Source organism: Thunnus thynnus, chromosome 11 (genome assembly GCF_963924715.1).
Source record: "Thunnus thynnus chromosome 11, fThuThy2.1, whole genome shotgun sequence".
Taxonomy (NCBI): Eukaryota; Metazoa; Chordata; class Actinopteri; order Scombriformes; family Scombridae; genus Thunnus; species Thunnus thynnus.
In genome coordinates, this window is record NC_089527.1 from 4588062 (window position 1) to 4606180 (window position 18119).

An 18119-nucleotide genomic window follows, 5' to 3' on the forward strand; every position below is an offset into this window, starting at 1 on the left:
AATTTTACATTTAGCTAGGTGTGTGAAACCTCTGGTGTGTGTGTGTAGTCTTTTCTTTTCATCTGTCCTGCCTTTTAATAAATGCCTTCCAATTATTCATAGTGCTCATGCAATTCCATTTTGAAATCTCATTTTGAATTATATTCTAACTCTATTCCCTAAAACACTGGGGAATTAAGAATACATTGAATAAATTAAGGAGAGTACAGTCTTGTACAATAGAGACACCGGCGTCTGTGGCAGATTAATTCAGTTTCTGCAGAGATAATAAGAACAAAAGTTTTTAGAGTGAAAGGAAGTAAAAACCCCTTTAAGACAATGTGAGGTCATGTTTACATGCTTTCTCCGCTCTGCTCTGTCTCATGCTTCCCAGTCCGAAGGTCAAGAGGTCAACCTCCGTCACCTGACCTCAGGAAGCTGGGAGGTCTCTCAGATTCTAGCCTATGATGAGAGCACAAACTCAGTGTGAGTATGAGTTACATTACAGCACTGACACCATACAATATGAGGGAGTGAGAAACAGCTGTGGAATAACAGGTGAACTTTATGTTTTCCAGTTATTTCCTAAGCACAGAGGATGGCGCAACACAACGGCAACTGTACAGGTACCATATGGATTTCACTTTAAGTTAGTAAAATAAAGAAAGCATCATAATTTATTAAAGGAATAGTTTCACATTTCAGGAAAGAGTAAAATGAGAAGATCAATAAATCTAAGGCTATAGCCAGCAGCCTGTTAGCTTAACTTAGCCTTTCCAAAGGTAACAATCCACCTACCTTCTACAACCTCTAATTAACATTTTAATGTTTTAGTTTCCTGTTAATTGAAATGTTGTACACTGAGCTACAGTAGTGTTATGTAAAGTGAGCTAACTTTACTGTATGGGATGTGAGCTATTTGCTTCAAAAGTAGCCAACAGTGCATCTGCATCTGTTTTCTATTGACGCACCTCAACTCTCCAGAAAAGCAGCACTTTCATCACATTCACTCCCAGGAATGAAGGCTACTCAGCTTTGACTGCTACTCCTGTCTGTGATACGTTAAATACTGCTACGCTATATTTAAAAAACTTTTTTACTGTAAATTTGCAGTAATTAACTGGCAGCAGCTTCACCTGCAAAGTACTGTATTTATTTAAAATCAGTTTCTTACATTGTAATCCTAAAATACAGTATTACTAGAAATAAATATGCAGTTCATTACTGTATTCTTGTAAAGTTACAACACAATACTGCTCACAGTTTTGTCAGTAAATTACTGTATATTCACAGTATGTAAACTGTATTTGAATCTACAGTGTGTATCCTGTATTTACTGATAATTACAGAATGCTACTACTACTACTACTATTACTACTACTACTACTACTGATAGTAGTAGTAAAAATAATAATAATAAAATGACAAAGGGACAATATTCATTATGCAGTTCCTTTTCAAATATTTATTAAAATAAAAACATGTCACCAGTGCAACCGAAGCAAAAGTAGACCTGAATAAATCTAAACTCTCTGCCTGTTTACTTCTTTCCTTTGTTTCATTCTCTCAAAAGATCTGCAGTTTTTAATTTAAATGACAGTGCATACAATATTTGGTAATTTACTGTGACAATTTTGTCTTTGTGAGAAAAGAACAAGCTCCTCTCAGGATTAATGTCAATGTAGGTTCTGAAAAACAACGTAGAACCACAAAAATACCCTTTCAGATGACATCAATCTATGAATGTGACATATCAAAAAGTCTGTTCAATACAAAGTAGTGATGCAAGATATTAAACCATATGTCACATTTTACTAAGTAGGTATGTATCAATTCACACCAATGATCAAGTTAAAAAGAAGAATGTGGTGGAAAGGAAACATTATCAGCCATACCAATATTATTAGAGGCAGCAGTAATGTTTGCAGTTGCTGTTGTTGTGTCAGAGACACTAGTGGTTACAAGGTTACTGGACAATAGCGACGTGTGAAGAATAGTCAATCAAGTCAAGCTGTGCGGTGCAGTATGTGTGAAAAAGCTCTTACCTCTGAATGAATTCCAGTGTGCACGCTGCATCCTGTTGATACTGAAGGTTGACGTTGTAGGAGGAGGAGAAGACTACAAGCTACAAAGTCCGTCACATAGCACCTGTTTTTCTATGCTCATCATCGATCACTGGTTTGTCCGTGTCATTGGACCTGAAGAAATATTACACATTAGATAAAGTTCTAGAAAGGTCTTTGCCAATGTGGAAAACACAAAGCACTAGACTTACTACCTCTCTACATTAATATAGTTATATTATCTCCCAGCAAAAGCAACAATGTTGTTTTAATGTTAATGTAAACTGAGACAAAATGCTGATATGCTAATTTTAGCTAGCTGGAACAAGCTTTGTTATAAGACCGTTCTAAATGGTAGAAAATTCAACTGGAGAAAGCCTCACAATTATTTTTTTACTTCCTTGACAAGGAGAATGGTATGCCCTTTCCCAACATTATGACACTTAAAGGCAGAATAAAAATGGTGACTTAATGTTATTCCATACAAGTTGCCTTATCAATGCAGCTCTGGACATCTGTGATGAAAGGCTGAGCAGGTTGTAGTGTAGCTGTGCCTTTGTGCCGACAGAAACCGGCTGGCAGATGTGCTCCAAAGTTGAAATCAACAAAAATAAAATACACGCTGTAAAAAACAAACTTTTGCAAGAAAATAAAAATATATTATTACATCAGTTAGTTTTTATAGATCCCACCTTCCCAAGATGCTCGGCTGTTTGCAGTAAAGTTTACAGAACAGATTTACATTGTGAGGAGGTCGGTGGAGTTTTACAGCTGTCGTCAAGTACAGCAGAGAAAAGCAGATGAGTGATTGAAGAGGAAAATATGATTAGGATTGAAAAGTATCCTATTATCACATATATAGATATTGTTAGTCTATAAAATGTCATAATAGTAGATAATAGTGATCATGATTCCCCAGAGCCTAAGGTCTTCAAATGACTTGTTTTGTCAGTTTTTTCAGTCAGTCCAAAAGATTTTTAATTTACAACAAAAAAAACTGAAAAAAAGAGCAAATCATCACATTTGAAAAGCCAGAACCAGAAAATAACTGATAATGCCAGTTAATTTTTCAATTAACTGCACGTTTCAGGCCAAAGGACAGAGGAGGAAAATAGTGACTTCCTAGAGTCTCCACTGGTTGCCTGGCAACCTCACAGTGACAATAAGATAACAGTCCAGCACATAACCCTTTGTATTAAAACCATGACTTCTCATTTTTACACTTCAGTTTTTGTTTGCATTAACAAAGCAGGTATAATGTGTTAATTTGCTTCAGAGGTGCTGGTAGATTTGTTTTACTCCTGTTTCTAGTCTTTATGCTATGCTAAGCTAACCGGCTGCTGGCTGTAGCATCATGTTTACCGTACAGGCATCAGAGTGGTTTCAATCTTCTCATCTAACTCTCAGCAAAAAAGTGCAAAATAAAGCATATTTCCCACATTGTGGAACCAGTCCTTTCAAAGTCCAAAAATATTGACAAAATAGTGAATTATTTTATGTCTGTTAGAGAAGAGAATGTTTTATTCATGCCAAATTAACAACATATAATAAATATAACAAATGACTAAAAATATTGTAAGTAAGCAAACCTGAGTAAGTCTTGTGAATATTTATTATTTCACCACATTTCATTTTGGCACATTTTTATTTAGTCTTCCACCTGTTGGCCAGAAACAGATTGTATCTCAAATACTGGGAATCTTCCCAAAGCAATTTCTGTTGTCATCAGACACGTTTGTTGTTATTCTCCTCAAACAGGGTCTCAACCGTGGATCCATTTCATAAAGAATGTCTCACCTGCTCGCTCTTCAAATCACAGTGCACGTACTATGACGCTACGCTCAGCCCGAACTATCAACATGTTCTTCTCAACTGCAGAGGTAACATCTCATTATGACTGAGACAGCTTCATCCTGACTGAGAGGTTAATGACGGGGTTGATCGGTTTGATGCTACAGTGTCATGAAATGTTGAGAGGCTGCATGCGTTCAGTTGCCGTCACTCTTTTTCACAGCTCTATATTTAAATCTAGGCTTTGCTCATTGTTATTTTTGACACCTTTTTGTCTCTAAAACGTTGTCAGAAATATGATTTGAGTATTCAATAACCGTTGTATCATAATGATGTTTACTTTGAGAGGTCTCAATCTTGATCTTCTATGTGTAATGAGTTGAGTCAAAGTATGAAATGTGGAAAAAACAAGCTCTATTACACACTGATATATTTGTTTCTTTTCCAGTATAAGAGTGTCAGTCTACTACACAGTGTATGTAACTCATGTAGGAAAAACAGAACTGGAAGAAAACTCTATGGTTGTTGGTTCATTATCACATTAACTGTAACAAGAATTAGAGAATTCATGTATAAGATTTATGATACTAGTCCCTGCCTTTAGTAGGCTGGACTTCTTTAATAAGCTTTTCTTGGATGTGCAATCAGACATGTATTACTTAAATCAAGGGTGAAAATATCTACTGTATTTGCCATCAAAAATTTTATTATTTCACCTTTTATAGTATTGTATTTTTTGTTTTTATAGGCTACATTTTCTTTTTTCAGCTTTAGCCTCTTAAGGCTCAGTGTTTCTTCAGTTTTCCTGTGTTAATGTGTTGTAAAGTTGCTTTGCTTGACTTTTTTTCCCAGGTCCTGGAATACCCAAAACTACTCTTCACCAATTAAATGATTTATATAGTAAGTTTTCACTCAGTTGCATCTGGTGTATGTTATCATTATGTTTGGGTAGAAGTTCGATTTTCTGGAGTGCGAGTGTCCCTTCAGTGGCTGAAAAGTCAATGAAAAGTGCACTAATGTTTGGAGATTGAGTCACTACAATTAAATCATTAAGGTCAAATTCAGAGCTTTACTTAAGACTGTAAAAAACCGAACATGAGGATGCAATTAAGGTTAAAGCATTAAGTGTTTGAAATGCTGGTGAGTGTACATCAGAGGCACTTAGAGCAGAGTCTGGGGACACTGCAGTAGGTAAATGAGCATCTTCTCCTCTCCTCCAGGCCTGCAGATTGATGTATGCTGATTAATCCACTTTTCATCATATCACATTTTTACTCACCGTACAATTTGACCTTGATTTGGTGAAACGTCTTAGCGCACTTTACAGTGTGTGACTTTCAAATGTGACTGTCGTGAATTATGATTAATTCTCAGTGGTTAATGCGTTTCAGGACATTGAAATGAATTAGTTATGCAGGATTTGATGTAGTTTATGTTATGTATATTTGTTGCTAGTATGAATTTTCCTCTAATTTAAGTAATTGTTGTTCTTCTTCTGTCACCAAACAGACCACAAGACTCTGGAAAGGAACACAGTATTAAGACATGCTCTGATTAACAGGAAAATACCGAAGTGGGAAAAAAGAACTATGCAAATCAACAACTTTGGTATGACATTGCAATCATCTCTATTTATGAGCAAAATGTCTTGTGATGATAATCTTCCTCTAACTGTAATATTAACTGACTACATTTTACCCTTAAAGTTATAATCCTTAATATTTAAATACTGGTTAATTTGGCGACACCTGTGGTTACTGGTGGCCACGTTCATGTCATATCAGAGTCATCATAATTACAAGTTTCCGACTTGTAAATAGCATTCACGTCAACCTCCAAGTCATAATTACGAGTGGGAAAACTGGGATATTTCTGAAAGCTCAGATCAGACTTGGTGCTTAATAATATGGAAGACGCCTCATATCAGACAAAATACATTGTTCAATGTAATTTAACCCAAATTTAATGGATATAATGTAACTGTATCAATGAACAGTCACAAGTCCTTGACATGATAATCTTTCCGATCCTTCCCATCCATCCGACATAGCGTGAACACGGTCCATTGTCGCAGCAGGGGTGCTGCTTTGGCCAATCAACCGTGAACACTTTACATTGCAATTGTTGTGGCAAAAGATAAATAACTTCCCAAGAATTATAAAATCCTCCCTGTGAGTGTTATAAGACTTTAAATGCATGAATATGTTACTGCAATTTTCAACGTCCCTCTTCAATGTTTTAACCCAAGGCTGTTTTTGGTCTGAATCCCAGCTAATATTACAACAGTCACGCCTTGAGCATCTACTCCGCTAGAAATACAGAAGAGCATATCCAGATAGCCCAAATCTGGCCCACAACCAACACTTTCAGCACTTTTATCCAGCCCACATCCTGTGTGGAATAATGGCACTTGGGCGGTCTGATCCTGTTTCCCAGATCTGGGCCACAAGCAACAATGTCCTACGACAACCAAGAGCAAACCAAATAAACCAGAGCTGGCCCACATCCAGAATACACAAACCTGAGAGCACCGTATCTTTACCAAAAAGGGCCCACTATTTGATTTGGGATATTTGGGCCATATTTGTTATTTTAAATGTAGGTCATGTCAGGCTCACATCCACTTTGTCCAGGCCAGAAGAAGAAGGCATGCATCATCGCTTGAAGTGGCCCACTTCCGTATGCTATCCGGGTATTGATGTGTTTACAGTTCAGCCGAACAAACTCACATTGCTGTTCCTGTGACCTCTTGACACAATAAAAGCCACCCTGTGTGTCAGCTGTTGGGGGGGAATGAACAGTAAACAGTGACAGAAACACTGGATTACACGCTGCACATAGAATCTAGTGCAGGAATAGCAGACTCCACCACTTAGAAACTACTTTATAAAAAGATAATTACTGAATGTAAATATATTGAATGGCTTTTGCTGAAAAATGTCAATGACACAATATCAAAAACCAGGTGTGATTTCATGAAAATCTTAAGGGTTATAACTTTAAACTTCATCTGTATCATCATCATCACCAATATCTCCATATTTACAATGATAAATATCTCACTCACTGTCTCCTTGCTTAGTTAACGAGTGGTAGTCGTAGAGTTGATGGTTAACATTCAGTTGTGCAGACATGCCTATGAATGGAACAGTTAAGTGTGCTAAAACCAGAGTGGCAGACAACACAACTGAGTGAACAGGTGCAGAGCTTTTTGAGGTGATTATGAAACAACGCTGGAATCAGAAATGCAGCAGTATATTCGGTTTCAATTAGAAGGGACGGCTCACCATATGGCTTCCTGTCTATGATCCGCGTTCACTCTTAGAGTCAATGTGATACATATATAAGGCCTTTTGAACAGGAACACAGTCAGATTTAATCAAAAGTTGAATGTAAATAAAATCACAGGCTTAACTTTCACATGAACCTCCATGTTTATTTCAGATTGAAGGATTTTCATGGAAGCTGCCTTATTTTTAGTCATTAAGGTCGTCGTACTCATGCGGTAGTAGTCAAGGGCAACTAGACTCGCAGTGTAGCCTTCGAGACATTTTGGCACTCATTTAAAAGGCTTCATCTTCAGCTCTCAAACTCTTTATAGGGTCTGATAAGTGATACTTTCACTTATCCTCTATTGACAGCGCTGTTCTGACATATCTGCCCCGCTGGTTCACATCAGTTAACACCTCTAACAATGATCCCAAGACTGCCTCTTCATTTCAGCAACTCTCACATCACATCAGTGTGAATCACTCACATTGGTTTAAAAAAAAAACAAAAAAAAAAAACTTCCTAGCACTAAGGCCTCTTGGGTGAATCCCTGAAAATATTTCCAAGACTATACAGCAAGTCCAACTGTCTTTGACTCTCTACTGTGAGATATATGAAACCATTTAAATGTCTAAAACAAAAGTATTGACACCAATAACTAAGAAATAGCAGTTGTCTGTGTTGCCTCTCCCTTCTGTTTGATATGACTCATTAACACAGACATTTTTTTTTATTAAGCTGTTGTGCTGCACTGTTGAGCTTTGATGTAGTCAGAAGGATAGATGTACATGCAGTCTGTGAACTGAATGTTAAACTGTGAATTACTGTAGAAACAAATGTAGCAGGAAATGTATTATTGACTGCAAAATGACTAAATGTATAAAATCATGAAATTCTGTTGTCGACTTGTTTTGCAGAACTTCATCTGGAATTAATCTTCCCAATAGATTTTGATGAGACAATGGAGCACCCACTGTTACTGATCCTGTATGTAAATGTATTTACTTTCTGTTTAAAGGAACATTTCTTAATACATGTTTATATTGTGACATTTAAAATATTAAAGCTGCAATATTCAAGTTCTGTAAAATAAGCTAGCGCTAGCATGAGGCTCAAAAGCGTGTGTAAAAAGTGTTTTACGTATTGATTGACGGCCATTAGATCCCACCCCCCTGACATTGGCCTCCTGTGATTGGTTAGAAGGGTGAGGCTTGCATAAAAAACTACAGAAGGCAATATCTCTGTAGTGCTGCCAGGCTGTTCAATGAGCATGGGTCACAGAGACCTTTGACAACAACTCTCCACATTGAGATATGCTTTGGAACATATTTCAACTAAATATATAAGAAAAAACAATCATAATGTAGCTTTAAACAATGCAGAATGATTTGCAGAATTTATTTACTAAGGTGTGTATGCTTGAGAAGTCTGCATGTGTGTTTTTATTTATTGTGTTTTTTCATAGATTTTTCTTATTGTGATGTTGTTGTTTGTTGTTGTTGCTGCAGCAATTCCCTTTGTCCAGGACTAATTTCTCCTGAGAGAGACAATAAAGTGACCTTGACCTTGATTAAACAATTTATTAAATGAAAAAGCAAAGAAATTAATTTTTGGAAATTATTCAGCATATTTGTGCCTTAAACCAGTGTTTCCCAACCTTAGCTAGAGACCTCCACAAGGGATGCCAAGATAAATTTGAGGGTTCACAAAATAATAGTTTAAAAAAACATATTGCTTAAGGCTTATTTTTTATGACTCCTGTTTGATCTTTACTTTTTGTTTTGTAAATTACTTCTTCAGGATTCTAGAAATGATTCTAATAACACAAGGGGAAAAAAATCAGTCAGTAGTTGTAGTACAGTAGCCAATAACTGGTAAATAAAGACCAATGCAACTAATGATAAGGGGTGCAAGTACACATTGCTTTGTTTTAAGGGGTCACAAGTGGGCACCACTGCCCTTCATTGTGTGTGTTTGTGTGTGTGTGCTAATTTTCCTGGAATCCTTGGTTTTCTAAATGGACTAAACCTGTTCTAATTTTTCATAGTGACAGCGCCCCCGGTGGTCAGGCTGTGAGTGACCGCTTTGCTCTCAGCTGGGACTCTGTGCTGGTCAGTTCTGACAGAGTCATCGTGGCTCGTCTGGACGGCCGGGGCAGCGGCTTCCAGGGCCAGGGGATCCTGCAGGAGGTTCACCAGAGACTGGGGACTGTTGATGTTAAGGACCAGATCACAGTTCTGGAGTAGGTTTTTGTTTCTGAAAATGATTTAGTTGATTTACTTCAGTCATTTTTGTTGTTGTTTTTGATAGTGTCTATCACTTTGCTATTCCAAAAACCTTTTACAGATTGTTTCTATGTAACTGTGGTTTTGCAGAATCCCTCATGATATCAGAAGTGTACAACAGCTGAGATCCAATATTTGAAAAGGGCTAATACTGCCTACAGTGTCAAATAATGTAACAGATATATCACACTGTCCTTCAAATTGTAGTTTTGTTGTCAGCGTCTCTATTCTCCTATTAACTATTATTATCTGGGTAAGTGCATAAGCATTTACTTACGTTGTCACTGTGGGGCTGCACACAGTAACCCATTAATGAGTAATGTGTTGTAATGTCATTACTTTTTTCATTAACAAGTACTATAAGGGATTACAATTTTAAATTGAAATATTATATTACAGTTGCTAATGCCAGTAATTTACCACTACTTCAACATTTTGGAGTGTTAGCATGTTAGCTTGATGCAGTTGCTGGAGATGGAAGGATATAGCTAGCCTCACCTAAAGAGGAGAAATACACCTTCCAGTAACTCCATACTTGTGTAATTTACATGTTGTATCTTGTTAGCTGGCTAGCTAGCCACTGGTAAGCCTCATGTGAGGATGGGACCTCTGAAGTGCTGCACTGGGGCTAAACTAGCTGTTGATAGCCAGTAAATCCATTCAAACTGTAGCCCTGCTGCTTGTTAAACCATGCTGTCTTGTTTTCTGTTTCTACAAGTGTTAAATACAGAATGTGTGGGAGTGAAGGCTTTTGAGTTGTTGGCATGTAGGCATGTTGGCAAGGCATTTGTTGGAGTTGGTCTGAGTACCAAACATATGTAACAATGTCACAAATTACTTCTGCTCTTGAGTAATTAGTAATATAATTACTTTTTTTCATTGAGTTATGAGCAATGCACTAGATTTTCCAAATAACTTGTCAAGTAACTCACTCTGATTTTTTAGGCACCTGATCAGGCTACCCTATATTAATGGCAACAAAGTTGGAGTTTATGGAAAGGTAACTTAGCCTCTCTATTTAATACATAAATAACCACATACAATTTTTACTTTTTCTTACCAAACATTCTTTGAAGGTAGTCTTTTTTTTTTCTAGGCATATGGAGGCTTCCTTGCCTCGCTCCTACTCCTCTCCCACAGCTCTGTTTTCAGGTGTGGCATCGCTGTAGCTCCTATAACAAACTGGAGACTCTATGGTAAGACACAGCGATTAAATATCATACATAACTACAATATTACAGTGGTCTGAAGTTGTAGCTTATTCAAAACATGACGAGGACATTCTGACAGCCAGTCAACCCAACGATTCAAACCAAAGAAGGCAACAAACTAATAGAGAAGAGAAACATTAATCATCACTGGCATTTTCTATTTGTCACAAATTTCTCATGTTAAACAAAGAAGCGATGATGAGAGGCAGTGGCACTATTATTATGAACAATATCTCCCCATTAACTGTTTTCTTTTCATCTTTATAAAGGGTCTGCCTTCACGGAGAAATACTTTGGCTCTCCAGCGAAAGAGGATCACAAATACCAAGTAGGGCTGGATGTCAGTGGTTTATTAAAAGGTTTCTGGGGTCACAACAGCATTTATTTTCACAACAGCATTACTTATTCATATAAAGAAACTAGTTACTGTACAGTCTCATCACTCTGTGTGTTTGATTTGAAATGAATGTTTAGAACTTACCCAGTTTATACTCCTGGCCTGACACAGTGACAGTAAACTGGTAAAACAGTTTATTATGACATTCAACATGTAAATGAGATAAAGGGGCATATTTTAATAGCACAAGAGCAATCACCAGCGCAAAGCAGTAGGTAGTGCACAGATTGGGAGTTTCAAAGTTTATATGGACACATTGGCTCCATGTTCAAAAGGGCTGGGTGATGAAGATTGCCTCCCACCTCTGAAACACAGAGGTGCCAATCACAGTTGGACACGTCAAAAATACTTAAAATCTCCTCCAGACAATAATAGGCTATTGTCACCCGAATGGTGCATATTGGCAAGATCTTAACACACTGCACCACGAATCTGCAGCCAAAGGCAGATGGTTTCTTTATGTTTGCAGAGATACTGAAAGTTTGGTCAAGTCATTCACCAGTATTGCAGATTTTACGTTGCAACACAGCAATCTGAATACATAACTGTCACATGTAGTTACTCACTGTTAAAAATAGAATATAAACAGAATAGAATAAAAATAACATTCATCAACATCTCATTTTTGTTACTTACTACACTTACTACACTGTGCATTAGTACTTATTGTACTTCCTGTCACTTAATTCTCTCTTTGGCTATGACTGAAAAGGAACTACTCTAAGAACATATAGGAAATGATCTTCAGAACAAAGATGTGATTTCCCTTTTTTCAGCTTGTATTTCTTAGTTCATCCCCATGAGCATAAGAGCACACATTCTTTAAGTATGTGTGTTTTAAGGTGATATTAAATGTGCTACTGTTTGTCTCTGCGGAGGGTAATTGTTTAATGTCTCTCTAGATTTCCAGTCTGCTCAGTAACATCACAGGAGCAAGTCCGCTGAAATTTCTTATTATCCACGGCACAGCAGATGGTGAGTAAGGCAGATATGTTGGTGTATAATAGGGTTTATTTGCAAACCAAACATTAAAAAACATATAACTGGACTTTTGGTCTTGGTCTGAAGAGTAATACTGTAACATTTTATGCCTAATAGTTTTCTTGGTCTTGGCCACTACACTGGATACTTCAAATCTAGAAATATATTGTATATTTCATTAAAAAAGCTATTTTGTCTGTACACTGTTGCTGCTATTCTTCATCACACTGCCGATGTATAGTAAAGGATTTACTGCATTAACAGATTTCTGTACTTATTTGTACTTTAACTCTCTGAACTTGCAGAAAACTGTTAATGCACAGAACTCAGTAGATGAGTACTGTTTCTCAGTCTTCACTTGATCTTCACTCTCTTGGTTCGACTACATTACCGGCCACGATGTTTCATCTTGCTAAATATCAATGTCCTGGTACTATTGGTACCAATTGGTACTACAATTAAGTTTCATTGAATTCACAACTGTGTGAGTTTAATGGACTGAATAGCTGTTGTGTTAATTAGGCCATGACGAATCCATTTTAATTATCTGTTCTTTTTTCAGCCACTGTTCACTTCCAGCATTCTGCTGAGTTGGTCAAACTGCTGTCCACATCAAACGTTAACTACACTCTCCAGGTGACTGCTGCCATTTCTTCTCTGAGAGCCCATTTATTTAACCTTCCTGACAAGAGGAGACCTTGATGTTGTGTTTATATTGGAGTTCAAACAGACACCCTCATTTCCCCTTTTGGCATAAGTAATAAGAAATAAAAAAAAAAACACCAAGATGAAAAGCATCCTTCCACTGACTTTCCTGGTTGAAAGTTTCCAGTTTGCTGCATGTCCCAGAACACCAAGCATCACTGATGCACGGTCAAACGTTTGCCACGTTGCGCCTGTAAACACTCTTAGCTGTAAAGTCAGGATGGACGGCTACCGCACTACACTACATCAATGCATCAAACTTCAACCACTGAAGGTCACTGAAAACAAGATTTCCATCCTGCCTTTACAGATCTGAGTATTCATAGAGTATTTTATCTTACCACTAAGAGTCCTCCTAATGGCATTAAACATTCCTAGCCAAGAGTTGCCCCTTAATACCTATTGACAAAGCTGGATCTGAAGAGCACTTTATGATTAACTGGATAATTCTGCTGACAAACATTTGAGGTATTCCAAATGTATATGCATTTCTCCATTAGCAAGGTAGTGAAGAGTGGTGAAAACTTTCTTAAAGTGTTATTGGATAGTTTCACTTTGTTGATGAGGTCGTGATTGTATGCCCGATACCACCACCATCAAAATACCCTCATGAATGAATCAATACCATTTTCAAAGCTCATTATTGTTATATTTTTCTTAAACTATGGTGTAACAAGGTGCATTACTGACTGATGGAACTGGACTGATGGAAGAAGGTCTCGGGAGTCGTTAAATTCATCTAATTACTCACAGATTAAGGAGCTGATTTTGTGAACTTTTATATTAAGTTATGAGTCTTAAAGGATAGCTTCACAATTTTCTTAAAATAATGTTCAGGTGCCCAAATGAACATTGAAATACATTCTTCTTACTGTAATCATCCCTCCTGTTCATACTGTCCATTTAGAGATCCCTTACCGATGTAAATGATTGGAGACAAAATCCACAGTCCTAATGTATTTAAAAGTATTTACATTTACATTTTTGTACAAAACAGGGACTGTGGAGTTTGTCCATCACTTACATTTGGAAGGGATCTTTTAATGGCCAGTATTAGCAGGAGGAATGAGAGATGTTCAAATGGGCACCTGATTATTGTGTTAAACTAGAAAAATTGTGAACCTATCCTTTAAAGTTAGGTCTGACGCAGCCCTTATTTTTCGGAGTTTCTCCTTGTTTCTCCTAACTTAACCAGTTAGGAACGACTGAGACTTATGATGTTTGTGCCACTGTAGTAAAAGTGGTGTAGTTGTCTTCAGAGTATTCAGTATATTCATTACCTGTTTCTAAAGATTCGCGTCTTCACCAGGAACCAATGGGCTTGGAGCGGAGAAACGATCACTGGTTTTGGTCTTTTTATGGGTTTTGATGACAATATAAAATATAGTATATCACCAGCCTTATCTTTTAAGTTTAAATTATGTTTTGTACCATGTGACATGATTATGATTATGATGTTATGATGTTGGATGTCTTTGTTAAACATAGTAAAAGTAACTTGAGGTGAATGTATGTTAAAAAAATAAAGAAACTCCCTGCAAGTCAAAAGTCAGGGCTTCAATGCTCCGTTTGCAATGTTACCTCTACTTCCTCTGTGTGACATCAGATTGTAGATCATGCAAACATATGCCAGTGGAGCCCCAGAATATAAATATAGACTTTCATATGTACATGATACATCCCTTTTAATGTGATACTGCAGTGTGTGACATTTAAAATAAAACACATTTTAAATGATTAAACAATAGAAGGTAAAATAAATTTCACTTTGTTGATATATTTTTCACCACCTAGATTTTCCCAGATGAAGGGCACCACATTGTCTCTGTGAAGAGCCAACACTACATGCTAAGCTCAGTGATCACCTTCTTCAAGCACTGCTTCGAGGAGGAGAAGGTCGCTGTCCCGCAGACATCTGAAGAAGACGACTAGCCTGCAGAACTTCCTGCCGTGAGACCGTTTTTATAAAGAGTAAAGAGTGTAGCAACTGCTCTCATGAGCCAACAAAGAGAGGCTGTGTTTCCCTCAAAGGCTGCTATCTGTTAAAGCACTCCAAGAGCATTAGTGAAAACCTACAGACCGACAGTATGTAAGATAAGTAGCGCTACATCTGCTTGGAATTGCAAGTCAGCACAGTGACTCAAGATGGTGATAATTAAGATGTTGAATTGAAAAGATGGTAGTATTGTTGCTGTAATCTAATGCTTCAGATTATAATTATTGTTTGTAATGTTTGTATCATGAACAGAGAACAACTGTCAGGGAATCAAAGAGACTTGTATTTTTCCATTTTAGAGTATAATTTTTTTGCTGGCGGCTGTAATCTACTGTGAATATTTCTATTTACCGCAAGCAAAACAAATTCACCTAATACCAGACTTTTGGAGATCATATCACAAAATATTTTTTGCACGTGCCTTTACCTCATTACAGATCTTATTATATTCCAAATGAAGAGCCAACACAGTGTCCATAGCATTACCAAAATGCCAAAATAGATGATGAAGAACGTTGTCAGTGCTGAGTGCATGTGCATTGTCTGTAGTGGTTGAGTGAGTCCTCATCTTATACAGATGTAAAAATATATATGTATATATGGTGATCAAAATCACATTCAGGTAAGGAAATCTATTAATGTGAACCTTTGATGTAAAAAAAAAAAATTACAGTGGGTCTTTAGGGGTATTTATGTGGAACATTTTTCTTTTCTTGTTTTGTGTTTGTTGTGATTAGGGACTCTTTTGTGAGCTCTAAATAATTGCAATTACCCTATTTGGGGCACAGATACACACTGTATGCTGGATTGAATAACATTTTTATTATGACAGAACATTACACTCATGAGTCATCAGAGAAGTTGTTGCATTATTGTTTCAGAGCAATATAACGATACCTTTTTAAATCTTTGAATACTGAATAATGTATTTCGTGATTAGGTGAATGCATTTTTTTTCACAGATTTGTTCTTCTAAATGTTTATGACCAAACAGATTCTTAACTGTTCTATGTAGCGTTGTAACATGAAGACATGAAGACACAAACTTTGTAATAATAACAGTCTATGCTGCACAGTGTGCTTTGTTCATAACCAGACTCCTGTAATAGCTACTGTTTGATCACTAAATCCTTTCTTCAATAAGATGTACAGTATCAACCGTAACATTCTGCTTACACTTCTGCACCGGCTTGATTCTGTCAAACTGCAACTGATTCAGTCACACATATATATACTATACATTATAGTTAATATCCTCAGTAGATGACATTTGTATATTTATTAAAAATTTGTATGCTGAAATAAATTATTAAGCTAGACAGCCTTATATTTGTGGTCTGTATTGTTTGCTGTTGTGCTGAGAAGACAATGCAATAAAATGAAGAAGCCATGTGGAAATATATCTTATAGAACATATTAAATATTGATTTGAATGTGCTGATGGTTGAGATGTAGCAGCAGTGACAGACAGCTCCTTCAAACAATATTAGCTGGTAGTTGCTGTCACGTCGAAGCTGCAACGTGTTTCAGATGATGCTGTTTTGGAAAAATCAAACATACACAAAGGGGATAGTTTGAATATGCTTAAGTACATGTACACACCTTTTATGGGCCAGGTTACGGTTAATGCCCTATGAGTGGCGCTGGTGATGACAATTTACTTAGCCAGTGTGACATGAATAGCTTATTAGCTGCTAATGCAGAGTGTGGGAGATCTGCCCTTGATGAGCAGGCCTCATGCACCGACTTCCCTTTTTTAAAATTGTAACAGCAAGAGTGAAAACCAGATTTATCAAAATGCTGAAACCTTCTGGAAACATCCTGCTGAAACAGGTAGATTATTTACCTCAAATAGACCACACACAGTAAGTTATGCTGTTCATTCTGGCATCATGTTGGCTAAAATGTTGGTGACATTCTTATGTAAACAAACACACATGGAAACACAATGGTCAATATCGAGGTCAGCAAAAATGATCAAGGTCATGTCCATATATCATACATGCATTTAAACACGAACATTACATACATGGTACTTTCACAATAGCTGCCACCTTCAGCCAAGCTGCATTTTTTTGTTAGTGTCACAGTAAATGAAAAGGGTTAAATAACACAATGAACTGGCTAACAGTAAGAATTAGTTTATCTTCCATTTTTAAGAAAGAACGGAAGAGGAATTGTGAGGAGAGAGAAGAAGAGTGGAAACAATGAAACAAAAACATATAATTGGTTGATGCTTCACCGCATCATTGGAGTGCTGAAAAAAGTTGAGGCTAGTTCAACTTTCATTTGTAGCGTGTTACGCCCGTCACACAGCGACAAGTGTCCCACATCAGTTTGTAGCTTCATGTCATTGGCTTCCATCGAGAATGACTTGTAGCCTGTTGCTTTGTCGCCTGTAGTCTTAATTGCATCAAATCTTGTACCAATGGCCGTATAAACAGGATGAAGACGGAGTCATCAACCTGGACATCCCTCATGTAATCACTGCACTTGTTTCATATATTTCATTACACTCTATAAACATAATTTGTAATTGCACCTTTTATATACAGCATAGAAATGAAATTCATTTTTTATATTTCAGCTAAGGTATGTTTACATTAAGCTATTTTAAGTTACCCGTAGCACCATCTGGTGGCAAAATCACATTTCGCCTTCTTCCACAGGGATTGTCTCATTAGATTAGATTAGATTATTCATTAAGATATTAGATTAGACAGCTTTATTAATTCCCAGTGGGGGAAAACTAATATGCTGCCAAATCAACTTATACAGACAACAAAAAAAATATAGCAATAACAAAAATATAGACATTGTATTCACAGTACACAACAAATAAATAACACCATAAAAGCAATTTGAGACATGATTAATAGCTGAAAGGTGGTTTGGGTCTAGATGCGTTCACAGTACACAACACATAAATAACACCATAAAAAGCAATTTAAGAGCTGAGCTGAAAGGTGCTATGGATCTAGACCCCATCTAAAAGTATTCATTAAAAAATGTGACCACCGCTGGAACAAAAGACCTTCTGGGTCGTTCGGATGAACACTGAATGAGCTTCTGTGTATGTTAAAAACACTGTGTAATGGATGGCCTTCAAAATACAGAACCATTTTAGTTTGGCCCTCGTTCTCTTCTCAACAGTGACCTAAAATGAGTCTGGGGTAAGGCCAATCACTGAGCCAGCCTTTCTGATCATCTTATTGATCCTGTTTTTATCATCCGCCGTGATGCTGCAAACCCCCCCCCCCCCCATCCCCCAGCAGCAATATATCTGTAAGACTGGACAATTTTTATCTGCTGATCCTTAAGTATCACTGGCAAGACCTTCTCCTTCTTCCTTCTGAAATCAATAATTTACTCTTTGGTCTTCCCAACATTCAATTTTTTAAAAATTTGCAACACACCAGCTGAGAAATAATTGGACCTCTC

General features: G+C 37.0%; 1 protein-coding gene across 1 annotated transcript in view; it reads left to right on the top strand.

The window, feature by feature from the left end:
- LOC137192317 (inactive dipeptidyl peptidase 10-like) overlaps window positions 1–16005 on the top strand; it is a 50459-nt gene extending 34454 nt beyond the window's left edge. Inside the window, exons 11-23 of the mRNA XM_067602904.1 lie at window positions 374–465; window positions 558–605; window positions 3801–3922; window positions 4686–4733; window positions 5343–5441; window positions 8021–8090; window positions 9151–9345; window positions 10334–10388; window positions 10485–10584; window positions 10869–10927; window positions 11899–11971; window positions 12540–12613; window positions 14477–16005. Coding sequence (XP_067459005.1) covers window positions 374–465; window positions 558–605; window positions 3801–3922; window positions 4686–4733; window positions 5343–5441; window positions 8021–8090; window positions 9151–9345; window positions 10334–10388; window positions 10485–10584; window positions 10869–10927; window positions 11899–11971; window positions 12540–12613; window positions 14477–14614 — 1173 coding nt within the window. The 3' untranslated portion in view covers window positions 14615–16005. The remainder of the gene's footprint in view (window positions 1–373; window positions 466–557; window positions 606–3800; window positions 3923–4685; window positions 4734–5342; window positions 5442–8020; window positions 8091–9150; window positions 9346–10333; window positions 10389–10484; window positions 10585–10868; window positions 10928–11898; window positions 11972–12539; window positions 12614–14476) is intronic.
- The last annotated feature ends 2114 nt before the right edge of the window (window positions 16006–18119 follow it).